Source organism: Schistocerca cancellata, chromosome 1 (assembly GCF_023864275.1).
Source record: "Schistocerca cancellata isolate TAMUIC-IGC-003103 chromosome 1, iqSchCanc2.1, whole genome shotgun sequence".
Taxonomy (NCBI): Eukaryota; Metazoa; Arthropoda; class Insecta; order Orthoptera; family Acrididae; genus Schistocerca; species Schistocerca cancellata.
In genome coordinates, this window is record NC_064626.1 from 860,117,198 (window position 1) to 860,141,484 (window position 24,287).

The window sequence follows — 24,287 nt, forward strand, 5'->3', positions numbered from 1 at the left end:
ACTGTAGCGTGCATTTAGTGATCCCAAACCACCGCAATTTGCGACTTCAATGGCGCCAAGCGAGAGCTCATTGGAGGGCAAGATGGAATCAGTGTGTATTCTGATGAAAGATGGTTCCGCCTCGGTGTCAGTGGTAGGCATGTGTTGGTTAGAAGGCCAGTTGAGGGCCTGCATTCAACCTGTCAGCGTGCTAGACACACTGTACCTACACCTTGACTTATGGTCTGTGATTTCGTATGACAGCAGCAGCTCTCGTGGTAATCCCATACATCCTGACTTTAAATTTGTATGCCAATCTGGTGATTCGACCTGTTGTGCTGCTATTTATGAATAACATTCCCGAGATTGTTTTCCAACAGGATACCGCTCGCTTACAAACCGTTGTTGTAACGAAAACTGCTCTACAGAGTATCGACATGTTGCCTTGGCCTGCTTGATCAGCAAACCTGTCTCCAATAAACACTTGCGGGACACCTTTGGATGACAGCTCCAGCGTTGTCCATAAACTGCACTAACCGTCCCCTAATATCCGACTAAGTGCAACAGGCACGGAACTCCATGCCAAAAACAGGCATCCGGCACTTGGTCAACACAATGCATGCACGTTTGCACGCTTGCATTCAACATATTGGTGGTTACACCTGTTATTAACGTACCAACATTTCACATTTGTAATGGGTTATTTCACACTTACTTTAACCTGTGATCTTGCAATGTTAATCACTTAAATGTGTTATTTAGACAAATGTAATCCTGAAAATTCATTATCTACATTAATTATTTTTTGATGTTGTGATTTTTTTCGTCAGCGTAGAAGAATTATTCCCAGCTACCTCACTCCCTCATGAACAAGTTGATCTTCATGAGGAGCCACAAAAATTGTTAAACGAATGTAATTCCTGTTGTACGATGGAAATGTGCTACTTTAACGGAATATAGTGACAAAGTTGAAAAATAATTCATCAGTAATAAGAGGAACGATCATGCAGGCTCAACAGTGCAATTTGCTGAGAAGAACCAAGTGTACTCCCTAAACACATTTTTAAGAAAAACCAAGGCATAAAATGGATATGGAAAGGACCAAACACAACCAAAAATGAGATTGACTATGTGCTGTAGAACAACAAACAAATCATGTCGTATGTGTTGGTGTGCTTTCACTGCTTTTCTATTTCTATTGTAACATGGATGAATTCTCTTCTTATCTACATTAGCAAGTTGACACACAAAATCAGCTAGTTTCCTCTATAAAAGTCCAACCATTGTCGATATGGTCCCCATATTGCACATAGATTTCTGGTAGTTTTGGTACAATTGCGCTATCTCATAGTTATTCTCCATGTAAAATGTTCAGTTACTGTTTTTCCGATAAGTTTGCGGCATTAGCTGTTTCACACACCTATGAGTGTATGAGCGATCATGAAATAACATATTAACTTTCTTCATGTTTTCATCTATGATTACAATTGTGGAGCATCACTCACTTGGATCTAGTTCAAAAGAAGAAAAGCCGCATCAAGCTCAACAACCCATGTCTTACACCTTGACAATGAGGAGGCACCCTCCTCATAGACTATCAGCAACTTTTACCGATCTCTGTAGGCATGGTGTGGCGATGTTACCTTGTAAAGCGGACACGTCGGTTTCAGTTTCTGCCTTCTCGGCACAGGGTTCTTGGTGTATCACTCTCACTCACCCCATATGCTGTTCCAGGCGCAAATGGTTCGCAGGGTGAAGCACTATTAGTAATCCTCTGTGTGATCTCGAATATTTCTAATTGCATCATCGTGTATTCAAAATATATGCGTCGGAAGACACCATATATTGATTGACTGTTCTACGAGTGTCTCCCTCAGAAATTTAATAGAAAATTACACCAGAACACCTCTCCTGCACCATTTGCCACTGGAATTGGTTGAGCTTCTCTATGACACTTGAGTGCTCACTAAATGAACTTGTAACGAAACACGCATCTTCCCTGTTTCCTGCTCAGGTCCCAAACTGAAGAGCAGTATTGAAGTACTGGTGAAGCAAGGGTTTTGTAAGCCAGCCCTTTTGCGGGTGGATTACACTTCCTGAGGAATTTTCCATCACAAAAAACGGTTGAAATGGCTCTGAGCAGTATGCGACTTAACTTCTGAGGTCATCAGTCGCCTAGAACTTAGAACTAATTAAACCTAACTAACCTAAGGACATCACACACATCCACGCTCGAGGCAGGATTCGAACCTGCGACCGTAGCGATCGCTCGGCTCCAGACTGTAGCGCCTAGAACCGCACGGCCACTCCGGCCGGCTTTCCATCACATCTCTATCTGGCATGACTGTGATTAGTTTTACGTGGTCATTCCAATTTAGACTGCTCGGTATACATACGCCAAGATAATTTATAGATATGAATGTTTCCGGAGATTATTCTGCATTTATGTAATTATACCACAATGACTGTTTCTGCCTATTTATGCACAATATGTTACATGTATTTATGTTTTGGGTCAACTGCCAGTCACAGCACCAAGCGTCGATTCTCTGCACGTCTTCCAGCATTTCGCTACAATTCTCTTCCAGAGCAACTTCTGTATCTGCACCAGTAACATCCACTAAAAGTCTCGTGGGATTTCTGACGTTATCTACTGAGTCAGTCATATATCTTGAAACGTAATCGTCCTATAACACTCCCTTGAGGTATGCACAAAATTACATTTACCTTTGACGATTTACCTTTGTTGAGAACGACATGATGTGTTTTGTTTGCTAGAAACTCTTCAATCCCGCCACACAGTTGGTCTCATACTCCATATGTCCATCTTTTGTTCATTAGCAGTGGTGTCAAACTGTACCAAACACCTTCCATACCGAGCGAGGTGGCGCAGTAGTTAAGCACACTGGACTCGCATTCGGGAGGACGACGCTTCAATCCCGCGTCCGGCCATCCTGATTTAGGTTTTCCGTGATTTCCCTGAATCGCTCCAGGCCAATGCCGGAATGGTTCCTCTGAAAGGGCACGGCCAACTTCCTTCCCCGTCCTTCCCTGATCCGACGAGACCGATGACCTCGCAGTTTGGGCTCTTCCCACAAACAACCCAACCCAACCCCAACCCAACCAACCTTCCATAAGTCACGGAACATAGCATTAACCTGGACACCGGTATCTACTGTTTTCTGGTCCCGTGGACAAAAAGAGAGAACTGAGTTTCACACGATCGCCGTTTTTGGAACCCAAGTTGATTCCTACAGTTGAGAATTTTGGTCTCCAGAAATTTCATAATACGATAAATTAAAAGATGTTCTAAAACTAAACAACATACCAACGTGTGCGTCTGTTCAATGACTCTTCTTGAAAGCGGGAATGATCGTAGGCCTTTTTCCAATTATTAAGCACTCTTCGCCCCTGCCTGACATACGGAGGGGCTAGTACTTACACAAAATCAATGCAATAATTTACGATGAATGCCTCTATGGTTCAAATGACTCTAAGCACTATGAGACTTAACATCTGTGGTCATTAGTCCCCTAGACTTAGAACTACTTATATCTAACTAACCTAAGGACATCACACACATCCATGCTCGAGGCAGGATTCGAACCTGCGACCGTAGCAGTCGCGCCGTTCCAGACTGAAGCGCCTAGAACCGCTCGGCCACAACGGCCAGCTGCCTCTTGGTTCCTTGAACAATGTCACTACTGATTTATACCATCGCCCGTGTGATAACAAAACTGAACGAGTGTCAGAGTTGCCAGCATGGACATGGCGATGATATAACTCAATATTTTAAAGAAAAATCAACGTGACAGTAAAGCAGTGGAGTGCTGAAGACGCATTTGTAAGCTCCATATAGACATCGGATTTTCCACAACATTTCAAAATCTTTTCCGACAAAAGCTAATGTGATTCCTTCATCAAGGTCAGTACCGATTTATATCCTTATCGGTGTGAGATAGTGACATATCTCTAACGCTCTCGATGTAACTGGTACGTTAAACTCCTATCCTCAATCTTACAAGCAGAATGCAATCTAGTGTTCGGACCAGCATTGCATTTTAAGAAATTTTTGAACGATTCCTCACAAACATTTTAATGCAGACTCGGTTTCCACGCAAGCTGCTTGCAAATATGCAAAATACGACTGAGGGTATAGTTCATATCAGCCATTCACCTCATCGTTGACAGACTCTGAGGCCAACAGTGAGTGCAAATTGATTCACACTTCTTTGTCCAATCTTGTTTAGTAATGCCTCTCGTCCATTCTTTAACCTCTAAGTTATATGTCGTTCATCGACCTCCACGTTTGGACAGCATTTGTAGTGTTGTTGTTGTGGTCTTCAGTCCTGAGACTGGTTTGATGCAGCTCTCCATGCTACTCTATCCTGCGCAAGCTTCTTCATCTCCCAGTACGTACTGCAGCCTACATCCTTCTGAATCTGCTTAGTGTATTCATCTCTTGGTCTCCCTCTACGATTTTTACCCTCCACTCTGCCCTCCAATACTAAATTGGTGATCCCTTGATGCCTCAGAACATGTCCTACCAACCGATCCCTTCTTCTAGTCAAGTTGTGCCACAAACTCCTCTTCTTCCCAATTCTATTCAGTACCTCCTCATTAGTTATGTGATCTATCCATCTAATCTTCAGCATTCTATTTGTAGTACTGTTACATTATCTGTTGTTGAATCTTCCCCTGAAGACTAGTTTGACACAGTTTTCCACTGTAATCTACACTCTGCAAATAGTTTGATAACTGTTGCAGCCTACATCAACTGGCACACTGTTAACGTAGTGGATAACAAAGGTCTGCAGGGAATTTTAAATACACTGACGGAAAAAGAAATCGCAACAGGAAAAACGAATTGTGCTACGTAAAAGCAAGTAGGTAGGCCTGTTTCTACATCTGAAAGACGGTATCTATTCAGATTTTGCGTCAGTTCCGTAAGTGTGGCGGTAGTAGGATGTAAATCTGATTTGCTTTAAATACATTATGTAACTGCCATGCATGTTAGTTACCTTTGAGATTGGACGTGGTGAGTTGTTCGTCAAGAATGCCTGTAGGGTGACAAAGATGGCATCATCAACATCTCACTGAGGTAGTGTAATAGGGTTATGGGAAGCTGGGTGTTCCTTCTATGATATTGCAGAAAGAGTCGGCAGAAATTTAGCCACTGTACATGATTGCTGGCAACGGCCTTGTCGCAGTGGATACACCGGTTCCCGTGAGATCACCGAAGTTAAGCGCTGTCGGGCGTGGTCGGCACTTGGATGGGCGACCATCCAGGCCGCCATGCGCTGTTGCCATTTTTCGGAGTGCACTCAGCCTCGTGATGCCAATTGAGGAGCTACTCGACCGAATAGTAACGGCTTCGGTCAAGAATACCATCATTATGACCGGGAGAGCGGTGTGCTGACCCCACGCCCCTGCTACCCGCATCCTCCACTGGGGATGACACGGCGGTCGGATGGTCCCGGTAGGCCACTCGTGGCCTGAAGACGGAGTGCTTTACATGATTGATGGCAGCGGTGGTCACGAGAATGTACTGTCGGAAGAAGACCGGACTCTGTACGACCCCCTAGCCGGCCGGTGTGGCCGTGCGGTTCTAGGCGCTTCAATCTGGAACCGCGTAACCGCTACGGTCGCAGGTTCGAATCCTGCCTCGGGCATGGATGTGTGTGATGTCCTTACGTTAGCTAGGTTTAAGTAGTTCTAAGTTCTAGGGAACTGATGACCACAGATGTTAAGTCCCATAGTGCTCAGAGCCATTTGAACCATCTGTACGACCACGTAGCATTAACGAGCGGGAAGAACGTTGTGTTCAGCGTATGGCTCTGGCTCATCGTACTGCATCTGCAGCAGCAATCTCAGCAGCAGTTGACACCACAGTGACGCAGCGAACTGTTAAACATCGGTTACTTCTAGGACAGCTCCGAGCCAGATGCCCTGTGACATGAATTCCATGACCCCAGACCGCCGCCAGTTGCAGCTTCAGTGGCGTCAAGCGAGAGCTCATTTGAGGGCAGGTTTGGGGGCCTGTTGTGTTTTCTGATGAAAGCTGGTTAAGACTCGATGCCAGTGATGGCCGTGTGTTGATTAGAAAGAAGCCAGTTGAGGGCCTCTTAGCAACCTGTCCACGTGTTAGATACACTGGACCTACATCTGGAGTTATGGTCTGGGGTGCGATTTCGTATGACAGGAGGAGCACTGCCGCGGTTATCCTACGCACCCTGACTACAAAACTGTTTTCCATCAGGATAATGCTAACCTGCGCGCCGCTGTTTTAACTCAACGTGCTCTACAGAGTGTCGACATGTTGCCTTGGCCTTCTCGGTCACCATATGTCTCTCCAAAGAGCACGTATGGGACACCATCGGATGACAACTGCAGAGTCAGCCATAAAATACGTTAACTCTCCCTTTATTGACCGATCAAATGCAGCAAGCTTGGAACTCCATCCCACAAACTGACATCCGGCACTTGTACAACACAATGAATGCACATTTGCATGCTTGCATTTAACGTTCTGGTGGTTACACCCGTTATTAATGTACCAGCACTTCATATTTGCAATGGCTGATGTCGCGCTTACACAAATCTATGATTTGCAATGTTTATCATTTAAATATGTTATCTAGACAAAAGTGTTTCATAACTATACATTAATTACTTTCTGTTTGCGATATTGTTTTCCGTGTAAATTAGAGCCCTTCCCCACCCTTCCGACACGTCCCTTCCCTTCACAACATCATCTTGAAAGTAGGGATATTTTCCTGGTCCCACCCTAACTAAGAAAAGAAAGTTTTGAACGATCCACAACGCTACGCATTAAAACAGTGTGGACCAGCTTTATGAGTTATAGAAAGACAGTTCCGCAGAGAAAAATGTATTCAAACATCCTCTGTTTCCCCACAGTACCTGCTTTCTCAGTCCACCCCCGTCTCTCTACCCCTCTCGCTTTTCCTCATTTCCTGTCTACCTCCTTTCATGCCGTCACACACACACACACACACAATCAGAGCAAGTTTGTGTCTAGCTATTGACTGTAGTGTCACTGACGTTGAAAACAGCAAATTATTGTTGAAACTGAACAAAGACAGGACTCAACAGAATCTCTACCAGTTTCTATCCAACATTAGCAGCTCAGTTGGCGTTCTTCTTAACCATAATACACCGCGGATCCCACGAACGAGAAATTCTGCAAATTAGTTAAAAGAAAGTACAGGACGACACTGTTTTGCAAGAAGGGATGCCAAAGTGATCCACTAAATTTCTGTCCATTATCTTTGACGTCCATCTGTTTTATAGGCATAGAACATATTCTGAGCTTAACGAAATGAAGTGTCTTACTGCTCCATGACAACTAGTGCATAATCCGAAAACATCGGTAATTTGAAATCCAGCTCATCCTATCCCCACACGACACCCTGAAAGCCGCGGATCAAGGCAGTCCGGCCATACAAGATTACTTAACTTTCGAAAAGCGCTTGACTCAGCACCACACTAATGCTTTTTATTAAGATGGAGCAGTCTACCCTCTATCGGGTATCTTCAATTATTGTTCCTTAATTCTACCCTCACTTATTGCGATACACTTCGTTTCCGCATCGGTACATGAAAAAAGATAGAAAATACATTGGGACTGTGAGTGAACTTACACCAGAAACAAGAATTTAGCGTTTCAGACTTAATTTCATCATCGTTGGTGCCCTCATTATCAACGAGTTTCTGGAGAGACACTTTTGACCGAGTGGGCGATTTTCCGTAGGATTTTAACAGGAACTCAGTAGATAAAGTCTTGCTCTCGAATTAATAAAACACTTACCGCATAGCTGTTATTTCGCTTGCTTTGAGTTTATTCAGCTTTTGTTTCTAGACAAGAATTCCGCTTCATCTGAATCTAAGGCGCAGGCCTCTGCTTATATAGAATCTTTCTAGTATCTTATTGAACAACGTGGGTTTTTGCCTTTCATCATTATCTTCCACGGCACAAACTTGTCTAGCACATGGCTCATAACATCTATGAATTTATTCCACAGATCGCCACATTCTTGCCTTCGAAGCCGAATGTTTCTCCCCTTTCTTAACTATTCACTCAATACTGGGGAACTGTGAGGATAATGTCTACATTCATTGAATTGGAATGTTTCAGCATATTTGTTGCAAGCACACGAATGGGTTAGCTAAATAGCTCCTCAGTGTGGTTTTGAAAAATATTGAAATTTCCCCCTTCCACTACCGAATCACAGGGGAGATTCCAAGCGTTCTCTGAAACATCCCACCACGTCCATACAGGATGTACACTGGTGAATCAAAGCGTTATGACCACTGCCCATTAAGAGGATGCATGCCACATGGTGGCGTTGCGGGCATATGACGTGGTAAGGAAAGTATATGAATGGAGGAAACACAGCTCCGCGAACAAAGAGAGATTCATCTCAGATTCGAGAAAAGTTAAAACCGAACTGACAAACAAAAGGCGAACGAAGCGAAAATGAGCGTAAGGAGATCAATAAGAGAAGCGTTCAAGGACTTTGAAAGTAAAATTTTATCGATCGATATGAATAAAAATCCTAATGGGTTTTAACCTTGTGTAAAATCAGTAAGCGATTCGAAATCTTATATTCATTCACTTGGAGACTATAGAAAAAAAAGCGTTTGAATGCTGAGGTTTGCCAGACTTACACACTATTTAAACTAACTTATGCTTAGAACAACACCACACACACACACACACACACACACACGCACACACACACACACACACACACACACACACACATGCCCAAGGGAGGACGCGAACATTAGGCAGGAGGGGGCGCGCAGTCCGTGACATGGCGTCTCATACCGCGGGGCGGAGACCATAGAAACACGGAAACGGCAGATAGCAGATAGAAGGCTGAAATACTGAATTCGGTCTTCCGAAAGTGTTTCACCACGGAAGATACACTACGAGCCATTAAAATTGCTACACCACGAAAATGACGTGCTAGAGACGTGAAATTTAACCGACAGGAAGAAGATGCTGTGATATGCAAATGATTAGCTTTCCAGAGCATTCACACAATATTGCTGCAGGTGGCGACACCTACAACGTGCTGACATGAGGAAAGTTTCCAACCGATTTCTCATACACAAACAGCAGTTGACCGGCGTTGCCTGGTGAAACGTTGTTGTGATGCCTCGTGTAAGGAGGAGAAATGCGTACCACCACGTTTCCGACTTTGATAAAGGTCGGATTATAGCCTATCGCGATTGTGCGGTTTATCGTATAGCGACATTGCTGCTCGCGTTGGTCGAGATCCAATGACTTAGCAGAATATGGAATCGGTGGGTTCAGGAGGGTAATACGGAACGGCCTCGTATCACTAGCGGTCGACATGACAGGCATCTAATCCGCATGGCTGTAACGGATCGTGCAGCCACGTCTCGATCCCTGAGTCAACAGATGGGGACGTTTGCAAGACAACAACCATCTGCACGAGCAGTTCGACGACGTTTGCAGCAGCATGGACTATCAGCTCGGAGACCATGGCTGCGGTTACCCTTGATGCTGCATCACAGACAGGAGCGCCTGCGATGGTGTACTCAACGACGAACCTGGGTGCACGAATGGCAAAACGTCATTTTTTCGGATGAATCCAGGTTCTGTTTACAGCATAATGATGGCCGCATCCGTGTACGGCGACATCGCGGTGAACGCACATTGGAAGCGTGTATTTGTCATCTCATACTGGCGTATCACCCGGAGTGATGGTACGGGGTGCCATTGGTTACATGTCTCGGTCACCTCTTGGTCGCATTGACGGCACTTTGAACAGTGGACGTTACATTTCAGATGTGTTACGACCCGTGGCTCTACCCTTCATTCGATCCCTGCGAAACCCTACATTTCAGCAGGATAATCCACGGCCGCATGTTGCAGGTCCTGTACGGGCCTTTCTGGATACAGAAAATGTTCGACTGCTGCGCTGGCCAGCACATTCTCCAGATCTCTCACCAACTGAAAACGTCTGGTAAATGGTGGCCGAGCACCTGGCTGCATCACAGACAGGAGCGCCAGTCACTACTCTTGATGAACTGTGGTATCGTGCTGAAGCTGCATGGGCAGCTGTACCTGTACACGCCATCCAAGCTCTGTTTGACTCAATGCCCAGGCGTATCAAGGCCGTCATTACGGCCAGAGGTGGTTTTTCTGGGTACTGATTTCTCAGGATCTATGCACCCAAATTGCGTGAAAATGTAATCACATGTCAGTTATAGTATAATATATTTGTCCAATGAATACCCGCTTGTCATCTGCTTTTCTTCTTTGTGTAGCAATTTTAATGGCCAGTAGTGAATCACCCTACGGACGTAGAAATGACTGATATTGAGATAACCGATCGCGGAATAGAAAGGCAACTACAATCGCGTAGTACTGGAAACGCAACACGGCCAGATTAGAAACCTATAGGTTTTTACAAAGATTATGCGAAAGAAGTTGCTCCCCTCCTAGCAACATTTCATCGTTGATCACTAGAGCAACGAAGGGTAGTTAGCAACTGGAAAAGAGTGCAGGACGACAGAAGCACATAATTATAGACCTACATCGCTGGCGTCGGCCTGTTATGAACCTATGGAACATGTTTTATGACCAGGCATTACGATTTGCGTTACGTAAGTCAACATGGATTTCGCAAACAGAGATCTTGGGGAAATGAACTAGCTTTATTCCTCCATGAGATCCATAGCGCCGTAAACAATGGCGCTCATTGATGCCGTGTTCCTTGACATCAGGAAGGCATTGGACACCGTCCCCCACAGCTGTTTAGTGAAAAAAGAGCTTATCAGTTCACTAAGCAGGTTCAGAAGGCTATAGGTTGCAGTAGTTACTGGGAGATGAAGAGACTTGCACAGGGTAGAGTAGCATGGGGACCTGCATCAAACCAGTCTTCGGACTGAAGATCAGAACAACAACAACGAGCTTATCGATTAACTGATCAGATCTGCGATTCGATTCAAGACTTCCTCGAAGATAGAGCTCAACACGTTGCTCTTGACGGAACAAAATCGGCATATGTAAAAATAATGTACTGTGTACTCCATGGAAGGGTGATAGGGCCGTTATTGTCTACAATGTCTATAAATGTTCTAGCAGAAAGCTTCGGATGCTCTTTAAGACTATTGCGAGATGATGCGGTTCTCTATAACAAAGTAGCAACGACAGAAGACAGTATCGATTTGCAGGACCTGCAGAGGACTGATGAATGGTGTAGGGACTCATAGTTAACCCTGAACGTGAGCAAATGTAACATACAGCTCACACATAGGAAAAGAAAGCTATTACTGTACAACTACACTACTGACGAGAGCCGGCCGCGGAGGCCGAGCGGCTCTAGGCGCTTCAGTCCGGAACCGCGCAACTGCTACGGTCCCAAGTTCGAATCCTGTCTAGGTCATGGATGTGTGTGATGTCCTTAGGTTAGTTAGGTTTAAGTAGTTCTAAGTTCTAGAGGACTATGACCTCAGTAGTTAAGTCCCATAGTGCTCAGAGCCATTTGAATCATTTTGATGAGAAACTGCTGGAAATAGTATCTACAAAGAAACATCCAAGAGTAACTAATCCAGGAGTAACTATCCAGAGCGATCTTAAGTGGAATGACCACATAGAACAAGTAGTAGGAAAAAGAGATGCCAGAGTCAGATTCACAGGAAGAATCTAAAGGAAATTTGATTCGAAGAGCGGTGTGTTTCGTCATGGGATCGTTCAGTCGGTGTGAGAGCGTTACCGAGATTTTCAACATACTCCATTGGCAGATGTTACAAGAGGGACGTCGTGCATTACGCATAGACTTACTGAGAACCATTCTTCCTAGGCGTCACTCGCAAGAGGAACGGGGTAGGTGGATCAGTTAGTAGTATCAGAAGTACCCTCCGCCACACATCGGGAGACAGCTTGCGGAATACACGTACCAAACCAGTGTTCTGAAGCATATTGTTGCGCACGAGTTGTTGAGAAGCAGACACTGCACAACACTGTCCCTACGTGATCCCAAATTGACACAACGATATTGTCAATAACGATTGCAGTGGGCAAGATTGGACCGCGGATCAATGAAAACGTGTCGCCTGATCGGAAGAATCACGTTTCTATTTACACAATGTCGATAGTTGTGTCCAGATATGCTCTCATCCAAGTGAACTGCTGCTCCAAGTACGCACCGCGCCACGGACCCAGGACGGTGGGGGTAGTATTATGTTACGGGTGAAGTCCACCTGGGCTTCCATGGGACCAGTCGCAGGATTCGAAGGCAGTGTGACAGCGGCGGACTACATGAACATTACTGTGGGCTACCAGCATCCCTTTGTGTGTGATGTTTAACCTGACGGCGATAGCGTCTGCTGTCGAAATAACTGGCTAAGTCACAAGACCAGAACCGCGCTACAGTTGTTTCAGAAGTATGATAGTGGACCCAAGTTGACGCCTTGGCCATAAAATTCACTTGATGTCAACGGAAGACGTCTGGGACAATATCAAGCACCAACTCCACTCATAAAATCCACCATCCAGTAATTTACGAGAATTGTGTGATTTTCGCGTTGACGTCTGGTGCGACATACCTCCAGAAACTTACCAGAGGTTTGTTAAACTATGCTACACAGATCCGCTGCTGTATTCCGATCCAAAGGAGGACCAACACGCATTAAGCGAGTGACCATAACGTTTTTGCTCTTCGATGTGGGTTGATGAAAGTTAACATGCCGTTACTAATTTGGTCCAACTACCACGGTTTTCTTAACTCACATTCCGCCCTTGTATTTATTTCATTCGATATAGAAGATTTTTTCGTGTAAATTGACATCCAGCGTGGTTTTTCAGTCACTTTTTCAAATGTTTCCAGATCTTATTATTATTATCTTAATGTTCTCACTATGATAAACATTTCCTGAGACAGTGGTACAAGTGTTTAGGATCCCTATGCAGCAACGTTTATTCTGATCGTAGAGAAAGTCACCTAACCCAAAACAAACCTAGTGTTCACTGCTCACACAGTCAGTTGCACCAGTAATCTACTTTGGTGTGTAATGCACTACTGATTCCTTTATAATGATCCTGGAATTTGCAGTTTTCAACTTAGAGGCTGAAGTACAGGAACTCATTAAGTCCGGAATTAGAGGTTCACAGTCACTTCTAGGAACAATGTTGCAGGCTATGAGCATCAAAGTGCAATACGAACATTTCTGGTAGTTTTAACCTTCTCTGTCAGCCGTTGAAAAAAATCAGATACGGCTTCTGAATGGATACGATGAAAACACAGATTTCCCAATCTGCAACTGGTTGTACCCTCTGTCTTCAGGTAGAATAAGTCCCCTGGATATAACACACTCCATGCACATGGTTCTCCTTCTCATGGCTCGAAGCCATTTGCCTAACAAAACATTATTTACCATACGTTCAAACTACCAACGAAAAATTCATCTCTTCTATTCTGTGTCTACTTTAATTAGGCACGGGATATTGATGGCCTTCGGCAATGAGAATTGAGTCACCCTGGTCCACTCTCACTGTCGGCTTCAGACAGTACCTAGTACTTGTCGGTGGGTGAGATCGTTGCAATACACTGGCTCTTCCCTTGCACTGCTTCCTCTGTACAGGACACCTACGTCCCCCACTGAAACGCGCCTCACAATCGTTGGACTAATTCGATGTAGCCCTACCTTTTACACTCTCAATAAATTCTACTCTTCGACAGAAACTAACGCCACTTTCAACTATGCACTGACTTCAACGAACTCATTCCGCGCATGGGAAAAGTATATGCAATGCATCTCCACTCAAATTAGTAACTTTTATTCTGAAATTATGCTAAAAGAAACTCATTTATGAACACCCACAAATAAAATCGAAAATATACCAGTAAGTGACACAAAAACGTCAGTGCATTCGTCAAACATTAATAGCGATAATGTTGCCTTTGGCCGAGTCTATCTCAAAACCCACTAACAAGTAAGTGCGAAGTTTGTGCTATGATTCGTTTTATTCACGCGAAAGGCGATATAGAAGATGAATTTTGCCGCCGTACCATTTCTGGTTATTGTTAAAATGATATAAAGAAACAGTCTGGTCCATTCGACCATCACTTAATTTGTGCCGGCCGTTGTGGCCGAGCGGTTCTAGGCGCTTCAGTCTGGAACAGTGCGACCGCTACGGTCGCAGGTTCGAATCCTGCCGCGGGCATGGATGTGTGTGCTGTCCTTATGTTAGTTAGGTTTAAGTAGTTCTAAGTTCTAGGTGACTGATGATCTCAGATGTTAAGTCCTATAGTGCTCAGAGTCATTTAAACCATTTGAACTTAATTTGTTCTACACTACTGAAACATCGGACGAACTATCCTTGAAACTGTTGGGTTGTATTGAAAGAAAGTTTGCGCAGTCTGGGTGACGAAAATACTTTGTGGAAATCAGAGGTGTCGTAGATGAATAAGTTTCTATGCACACTAGGTGGCTTTTTTTCTGAGCTGCAGTAATACTTTGGTGAACAGTTTTCGACGGGCAACAATGAAAAAGTGGTTTAGAGGGCATAGGGACATTTTTAAGATGAAATAAAAAGAGTTGGTTCACAGAAGCGCTGAATTAATTATTGCGCATCCTGGTGATATGTGGAAAAGTAAAGGTGTACTCGCCTTAATCTAGAATGAAACCAAACTAATTCAGAAGTACTTTTGGCTTTTATCGCTAGTTGTAAATAGAGGTTTATATTGTTATAAGAGTAATCGTAAGTTATTCATAGTGACAGCTGCTTGTGAGTTATAGGCGAACTTACCTGCCCCGTAGCAAACAGTAAGCAGCTACTAACATTCTGTCTATATAATGTAATGTTACGGATTTTGGAAGGATATTGCTGCAAATACTATATTTACAAAAGAAAGGGCAAGGGTTGATGAAGGCGGTCTGATAATTGAGACTTAATATTAAGAAATAAATTGTTCTCACACATATACCTATGAAAAGCGGTAACATTTCTTCGTATGTTATGTGCTGGTAACAGGCGATAGCGATGCGCCTGGACTCCTGGTAGATACGTTCATCATCCCAGTGAGGATTAATAACAGCGAGACTTTCTGCTATTCTGTTGTGTTCTCGTAGGTATAGCACATGCGTAGCCGTCATGAGAGGATTCTGGTTAGCGCGGACATCACCTGTAATACATTAGTTGAAGATTTTATGATATTATTGAATAACATGGAACGGTTGTCACATGAAATAATACTGTTGTATGTGGTTTGGACGCTACAGGACAGAAAAAAGGAAGGCGTAAATGTAATCGCCTGTTTGCAATTTATTGAAAGGTGTTAACTTCTGACATCTTTCATCACATTTTACTCTTATTTTTTCATTCATTATACTAACATTGCAATCGCCATTTGAGCTTCAGGTGCTGCCAATAACTTCATGGGGCAACTTATTTACAGAGAAGTTTGTCTGTGAGAAAATGAGACTCATTTAAACTTCGTAAATATGAAGCTGTGTATCAGTAAAGTAAGCAGATTTACCGTTCTGTTCCTGGGTTAAATACTGTTTATTGTGTGGCATATGTCAGCGAAATACCATATTATCCTTTAACATGTAATCTCATTGTAAATATTGTTCTCGGGCGAGACGTCCGATGTCGTTGTGAAAATTCCGCAATATTTCGTCAGCGCAACTGACTGACATCTTTAGATGCGGCGATCACACTGCTAAAGCTGTGTTTCTTTTTTCTTTATTGTTATTTCATACCCTGCCCCATGAACAATTAGCCGCTCTTCAGCCAAGAGACTGTATAAAAGCAAACGTTAAATACATAAAATACGGGAATGAAACGTGAAGTTTACATGAGAAGGGGAAACAATGGGAGTTAAAATATACAAAAAAGTGGTAGTTTCACAAGGCAAGTTTACATAAAATCCACATATAATTAAAATGACACGACGAGCTTAATTAAAAACGGCGTTGACAGTCATGAGAGCCATGCGGGACGGCGACACTGAACACGCGCTGCACTTAACGTTAGATACACGGCGAGCACCAAAAAACGACAAAGTAACTGGATTAAAATTGGAAGAACCTGCCAAGGGAGAGGTGATCACAGAGGAAACGAAAACCGCCAATCACATTATTTAGACTTGACGCTTGCAATAGAAGACAATCACATCACTTTCAATATTTTTCGAAAAGAAACGTATACTGACCAAATAGTGCCTGCTTCCTCTTTTCACCCACAGTCTCAAAAAATGGCCTTTTTCACTCTGCCGTCCACCGACCACCTCCATACCACTTTCAACAGAAAAGTTTAATGAGGAGATTAATTTACTTAAAACCATATCAGTCAATAATGAATATACGCCTAACATAGTGGACGATATTCTAAAAAAGAAAACTGCAAGAACTACCACGCTCAACACCTCATGCACTGAAAATAAAACCAAAGAAACGTTTTTCTATTCCTTTCATAGGACCCATTTCCTATCAGATTCAGCGCATGCTTCGCAACAAATACAACTGCAATGTTGCCTTCTCTACTAATAATAATCTAAAGAGAAACTTCATTCATAATTTGAAACCCATTCGCTCCCCTAGAGAAAGTTCTGGCGTTTATAAGATCATCTGCGATACCTGCTCCCCCTATTATTTATGACAAACTGGACGTGCTTTCACCATCAGATATAATCTTTTCAGAAAGGACGGCTTCAGTCTCCTAAATTCATCCTTTGCCGATCATCTCTTAATCACTGGACACGTGCCTGATCTCAAAGAACAGCTGCAGCTGCGAAATAAAAACTTTTTCCACTGTATAAAGCCATTGCTTGATCTTTGATTCAGATTTCCTCATGCAGTTTACCGAAACGTTGTTTTTCTGTCACATCTTTGCTGTTTTCTTGTATGTCATAACTAACGTTTTTTACGTTACAAAATGTACCTCTATTTAAAGCATATAAATATGTAACTTCATCCTATTATTATTAGTGCATACGTTATGCGTGAATCAGCTGCGTCACAATTTCATGTGTCTATTTTTGAATGTGCAGTAGCCTAGTTGTTTCTGCGGCTACTAGATGGCGCACGTAGCAACACCATGTTTACTTGCCCACACTTTCTAAAGTAGGACCTCAGTCTTGTTGCAACCCTTGTTCACAGTACGAGCAGCCCTTAGCGGTTCGCCATCTCACAACTACACTCCTGGAAATTGAAATAAGAACACCGTGAATTGATTGTCCCAGGAAGGGGAAACTTTATTGACACATTCCTGGGGTCAGATACATCACATGATCACACTGACAGAACCACAGGCACATAGACACAGGCAACAGAGCATGCACAATGTCGGCACTAGTACAGTGTATATCCACCTTTCGCAGCAATGCAGGCTGCTATTCTCCCATGGAGACGATCGTAGAGATGCTGGATGTAGTCCTGTGGAACGGCTTGCCATGCCATTTCCACCTGGCGCCTCAGTTGGACCAGCGTTCGTGCTGGACGTGCAGACCGCGTGAGACGACGCTTCATCCAGTCCCAAACATGCTCAATGGGGGACAGATCCGGAGATCTTGCTGGCCAGGGTAGTTGACTTACACCTTCTAGAGCACGTTGGGTGGCACGGGATACATGCGGACGTGCATTGTCCTGTTGGAACAGCAAGTTCCCTTGCCGGTCTAGGAATGGTAGAACGATGGGTTCGATGACGGTTTGGATGTACCGTGCACTATTCAGTGTCCCCTCGACGATCACCAGTGGTGTACGGCCAGTGTAGGAGATCGCTCCCCACACCATGATGCCGGGTGTTGGCCCTGTGTGCCTCGGTCGTATGCAGTCCTGATTGTGGCGCTCACCTGCACGGCGCCAAACACGCATACGACCATCATTGGCACCAAGGCAGAAGCGACTCTCATCGCTGAAGACGACACGTCTCCATTCGTCCCTCCATTCACGCCTGTCGCGACACCACTGGAGGCGGGCTGCACGATGTTGGGGCGTGAGCGGAAGACGGCCTAACGGTGTGCGGGACCGTAGCCCAGCTTCATGGAGACGGTTGCGAATGGTCCTCGCCGATACCCCAGGAGCAACAGTGTCCCTAATTTGCTGGGAAGTGGCGGTGCGGTCCCCTACGGCACTGCGTAGGATCCTACGGTCTTGGCGTGCATCCGTGCGTCGCTGCGGTCCGGTCCCAGGTCGACGGGCACGTGCACCTTCCGCCGACCACTGGCGACAACATCGATGTACTGTGGAGACCTCACGCCCCACGTGTTGAGCAATTCGGCGGTACGTCCACTCGGCCTCCCGCATGCCCACTATACGCCCTCGCTCAAAGTCCGTCAACTGCACATACGGTTCACGTCCACGCTGTCGCGGCATGCTACCAGTGTTAAAGACTGCGATGAAGCTCCGTATGCCACGGCAAACTGGCTGACACTGACGGCGGCGGTGCACAAATGCTGCGCAGCTAGCGCCATTCGACGGCCAACACCGCGTTTCCTGGTGTGTCCGCTGTGCCGTGCGTGTGATCATTGCTTGTACAGCCCTCTCGCAGTGTCCGGAGCAAGTATGGTGGGTCTGACACACCGGTGTCAATGTGTTCTGTTTTCCATTTCCAGGAGTGTATTCATGACGTCGCCTCTCCGGCTTGGATCTTTTTTAATTTGTGACTTGTAAGTACAGCATATTTTCCAGTCAGTAAAAACTTTAATTTTATTAATGTATTATTACCTAATATGTTTTAGTACAGTTAGTCTAATTCTGAAGACGACGCTCATAGTAGCGTAGAAACCTGGTCAATTTTGACTTAATATTTGTGACCGAGTGTTTATTTGTTCTAATATATGCTAATGGAATTAGATTAGGAATCGAGACATTTAAAGTAGTAGATGAGTTTTGCTATTCTGGCCGAAAAATAACTGATCATGTTGGAAATAGAGAGCATATAAAATCTAGATTGGCAATGCCAAGATTTCTGAAGAAGAGAATTTGTTAACAACGAATACAGATTAAGGTGTTAGGAGGTCTTTCCTGAAAGTATTTGTCTGGAGCGTAGCCATGTATCGAAGTGGAACATGGACAATAAACAGCTTAGTCCAAAAGAGAATTGAAGCTTTCTACATGTGATGCTACAAAAGAATGTTGAAGACTAGATAGATAGATCACGTAACTAATGAGAGGGTACTGCATAAAATTGGGGAGACGTGAAATTTGGGATACAACTTGACAAAAAGAAAGGATCGGTTGAGAAGATGCATTCGGAGATATCAAGGTACCATCAATTTAGTATTGAAGGGAAGTGTGGGAGGGAGGAGGTGGGGGTGAAAATAGTTGAGGGCGACCAAGAGATAAATGCAGTAAGCATATTCCGAAGCATGTAGGTGCAGTATTTGCTCGCAGACGAAGAGACTCACACAGGATAGAATAGCGTGAGAGCTGCACCAAACCAGCCTTTGGACTGAAGACAACAGCAACGACATGGTATTTAGTTACCTAACGTTCTCTGAATTTTTATCATAAATGAATATAGTGGTCCATTAATGAAATTACCACTATAACAAGCAAGTTGTTTTTTGGTTCGTTGCTTGATGTGGGGGAGGGGACCAAAGAGCGAGGTCATCAGTTCCATCGTATTAGGGAAGGACGAGGAAGGAAGTCGGTCTTGCCCTATCAAAGTAAACATCGCGCCATTTTCCTGAAGCGATTTCGGAAAACCATGAAAAACCAAAATCAGGATGGCCGGACGCGGGTTTGAACCGTCGTCCTCCCGAATGCGAGTCCAATGTGCTTACCAATGCGCCACCTTGCTCCGTAGACAAACTGTCTGGCCGTAGATATTCAGTCCTACACGTGCGAAGATGGGGCGAGTCGCTAGTTATTTCATATATTCTACATTAAGAAATTTTTTGTGGGAAAATGGAGTTGTTTTTGTCATCCTGTACAACATGGAAAGCACTAGTTATACGGACAACCCGTGGTCTAGGGGTTGACATTTACAATACACCAATAGTGATACCCAAGTTAAAAGTGAAGGCCTACCAGTACTCAAAAGTAAAACATCAGCCGGCACGGTAGCTCAGCGTGTTCGGTCAGAGGGTTTAGCTACTCTCTGCTTTCTGTAATAGAATAAAATGACAGAAAAAAAGGGAGTAGCGTCTCTGATTCATAATCAAAACGTCTTCGGTCCCGGGTTCGAATCCCGCCACTGCTTAAATTTTAATTAATAATCAGCACCGGCAGCCGAAGACTTCCAGCGTAAGAAGTCACCCTCATCCTGCCAAAGGCCTTGTTAAAGAGGGCGGAGGAGCGGACAGAGGTTCAGGACACTCTCTTGTCCTAGGGGTGGGAAATTTCCCCTAAAGGCGAAAGAATCAGCAATGATCAATGGCATGAGGATGCAGAAGCCAATGTAAACCACTGCATTAGCGACACATAACGGGTATCCACAGGACATGTGGCCTGTAATTGAAGAAGTGTCATCATGATATCTCCATTGGCAAAAGATTCCGGAACAGTCCCCCATTCCGATGTCCGGGAAGGGACTGCCAAGGGGAAGCTACGATGGGAAAAATACTAGATAATCATGGGAAGGATAACGTTCTACGAGTCGGGGTGTGGCCTGCAGAAGCTTGAACGTGGTAGGGAAACTAGAGAATCTGAAAACGGAAATGCAAAGCTGAATCTGGATATAGTAGGGGTCAGTGAAGTGAAGTGGAAAGAAGGCAAGGATTTCTGGTCAGGTGAGTACAGGGTAATATCAACAGCAGCAGAAAATGGTGTAACAGGATTCGTTATGAATAGGAAGGTAGGGCAGAGAGTGTGTTTCTGTGAACAGTTCAGTGACAGGGTTGTTCTTATCAGAATCGACAGCAAACCAACACCGACAACGACAGTTCAGTTATATATGCCGACATCGCAAGCTGAAGATGAAGAGATAGAGAAATTGTATGAGGGTTTTGAAAGGGGAATACAGTATGTAAAGGGGGATGGAAATCTAATAGTCATTGGGGACTCAAATGCAGTTGTAGGCGAAGGACTACAAGAAAAGGTTACAGGAGAATATGGGCTTGGGACATAGAGTGAGCGAGGAGAAAGACTAATTGAGTTCTGTAACAAGTTTCAGTTAGTAATAGCGAAAACCCTTTTCAAGTATCGTAAGAGGAGGAGGTATACTTGGGAAAGGCCAGGTGATACTGGAAGATTTCAGTTAGATAACATGATGGTCAGACAGAGATTCCGAAATCAGATACTGGATTGTAAGGCGTACCCAGGAGCAGATACAAACTCAGATCACAATATAGTAGTGATGAAGAGTAAGCTGAAGTTTAAGACATTAGTCAAGAAGAATCGATACACAAAGAAGTGGGACACGGAAGTACTAAGGAATGACGAGATACGGTTGAAGTACTCTAAGGCTATAGACACAGCAATAAGTATTAGCTCAGTAGGAAATGCAGTTGAAGAAGAAATGGACATCTCTAAAAAGGGCCATCACAGATGTTGGGAAGGAAAACATAGGTCCAAAGAAGGTAACTGCGAAGAAACCATGGTTAACAGTTGATTGATGAAAGGAAGAAGTACAAAAACGTTCCGGTAAACTCAGGAATACAGAAATACAAGTCGCTGAGGAAAGAAATAAATAAGAAGTGCAGGGAAGCTAAGGTGAAATAACTGCAGGAAAAATGTGAAGACATCGAAAAAGAGATGACTGTCGGAAGGACAGATTGAGCATACAAGAAAGTCAAAACAACCTTTGGTGACATTAAAAGCAAGGGTGGTAACGTTAAGAGTGCAACGGGAATTCTACTGGTAAATGCAGAGGAGAGAGCGGATAGGTGGAAAGAATACATTGAAAGCCTCTACGAGGGGGAAGATTTGCCTGATGTGATAGAAGAGATAGGGAATCCAGTATTAGAATCAGAATTTAAAAGAGCTTTGGAGGACTTAATGTCACATAAGGCAGAAGTGATAGATAACAATCCATGAGAATTTCTAAAATCATTGGGGGAAGTGGCAACAAAACGACTATTCACGTTGGTGTGTAGAGTGTATGAGTCTGGCGATATACCATCTGACTTTCGGAAAAGCATCATCCACACAATTCCGAAGACGGAAAGAGCTGACAAGTGCGAGAATTATCGCACAATCAGGTTAACAGCTCACGCATCCAAGTTGGTTAAAAGAATAATATACAGAAGAATATAAAAGAAAATTGAGGATGCGCTAGATGACGATCAGTTTGGCTTCAGGAAAAGTAAAGGCACGAGAGAGGAAATTCTGACGTTGCAGTTAATAATGGAAGCAAGACACGTTCATAGGATTTGTCTACCTGGGAAAAGCGTTCGACAATGTAAAATGGTGCAAGATGTTCGAAATTCTGAAAAAAGTTGGGGTAAGCTATAGGCAGAGACGGTTCTTATACAATATGTACAAGAGCCAAGAGGGAATAATAAGAGTGGACGACCAAGAACGAAGTACTCGTATTAAAAAGGGTGTAAGACAACGATGTAGTTTTTCGCCCCTCCTGTTCAATCTGTACATCGAGGAAGCAATTATGGAAATAAAAGAAAGGTTCAGGACTGGAATTAAAATTCAAGGTGAAAGGATATCAATGATACGATTCGCTGATGACATTGCTATGCTGAGTGAAAGTGAAGAAGAATTACATGATCTGCTGAACGGAATGAACAGTCTAATGAGTACACAGTATGGACTCAGAGTAAATGGAGGAAATACGAAGGTAATGAACATCACATCTACCGATTTCCGTCCCATTTGGATAATTCCTTCATGGTACGACTTTTTTTGTTTTATAGAGTATATTAATGACCTTGCAGGGAATATTAATAGTAGCCGGCCGGAGTGACCGTGCGGTTCTAGGCGCTACAGTCTGGAACCGCGTGACCGCTACGGTCGCAGGTTCGAATCCTGCCTCGGGCATGGATGTGTGTGGTGTCCTTAGGTTGGTTAGGTTTAAGTAGTTCTAAGTTCTAAGGTACTGATGACCTCAAAAGTTAAGTCCCATAGTGCTCAGAGCCTTTTGAACCATTAATAGAAACCTCAGATTTTTTGCTGATATGCAGTTACTTATAATGAAGTACTGTCTGAAAAAGCTATACATACTGATATTCAGTTTGATCTCGATAAGATTTCAAAGTGGTGCAAAACATGGGCAACTTGTTTTAAATGTTAAAAATGTACAATTGTGCACTTCAAACGTAGTTTCTTTTGACTATAACATCGCTCACAAATGCATTCGTTGAACTGTTACTTGTACGGTTATGAACTGGAACGATCACATAATCTCAGTCGTAGGTAGAGTAGGTGGCAAACTTCTGTTCATTGGCAGAATATTACGGAAATGTTGTCAGACTAGGAAGAAGATTGTTTACAAATCACTCGTGCGAACCACCCAAGAATATTGCTCAAAACGAAAAGTCACAGTTTTGATTGACCCGTGGAAGAATGTCACAGAGATAGTGCAGAAACTGAGCTTGTTAGCTATCCCGAGAAAGCCTACTTACAAAGTTTCAAGAATCAATTTTAAATGATGAATCTAGGAATATATTACAACCGTAAACGCATCACTCCCCTAGGAATCGTCAAAACAAGATTAGATTAATTATGGCATGCACAGAGGCGTTTAAACAGTTATTCTGCCTGCGCTCCATGCCTAAATTGAAGAGAAAGAAGCCCTAAGAACTGGTACGATGGGAAGTACTTTTCGCTACCTTTTACAGTGGTTTGCAGAGCATAGATTTAGATACAGAGATACGTCGAGGACAGCTTCGACGTACTGTGTGGAGTCGAGAAATCTGGAACAGCTGAACAGTCTCCATCCAGCATTCAATTATCGTTGGTGGTAAGGAAGTATCGACAGCTACTCATTTCGACATACTGGTCGTGAGGTGGCTGAACCCTGGGCCACAAGCTATTTTATCGACAGTCACATGATAATCTATACCGTATCTAAACAAGCTTTAGAATCATCATCACAACCAGGCAAGAGCCATTATCAGTTGACTTGCAACGAACACGGCCAAATATGGGGGAAGCAATGGTATGTAATCATGAGCGTAGCGTAAAGACAGTCTGCTGTCCAAAACTGGCAGTAAGCGTTTGAAGTCAACAAACTTAAAAAAAGAGTGATCTGGTGAAAAGTTTGTGTTGAGATGAGAGGGACAATTCATCAACACACCACGATCGGCGAGAATAGCTGATATTGCAGTCTGAAATGCACGGAAAAATTACCTGTGACTGAACACACGCTGCATGGCATCCATCAAGAGTTGATTAAGATATATTGACAG

The 24,287-nt window shown here is 43.8% G+C and overlaps 1 protein-coding gene and 1 pseudogene across 1 annotated transcript in view; one reads left to right on the top strand and one right to left on the bottom strand.

Annotated features, from left to right (window-relative positions):
- Positions 1-24,287, bottom strand: part of LOC126162476 (peroxidase-like) — a 70,683-nt gene that overhangs the window by 34,635 nt on the left and 11,761 nt on the right. Inside the window, exon 2 of the mRNA XM_049919017.1 lies at positions 14,967-15,164. Within this exon, the coding sequence (XP_049774974.1) occupies positions 14,967-15,164 (198 nt within the window). The remainder of the gene's footprint in view (positions 1-14,966; positions 15,165-24,287) is intronic.
- LOC126097268 (5S ribosomal RNA) lies at positions 5,171-5,288 on the top strand (annotated as a pseudogene).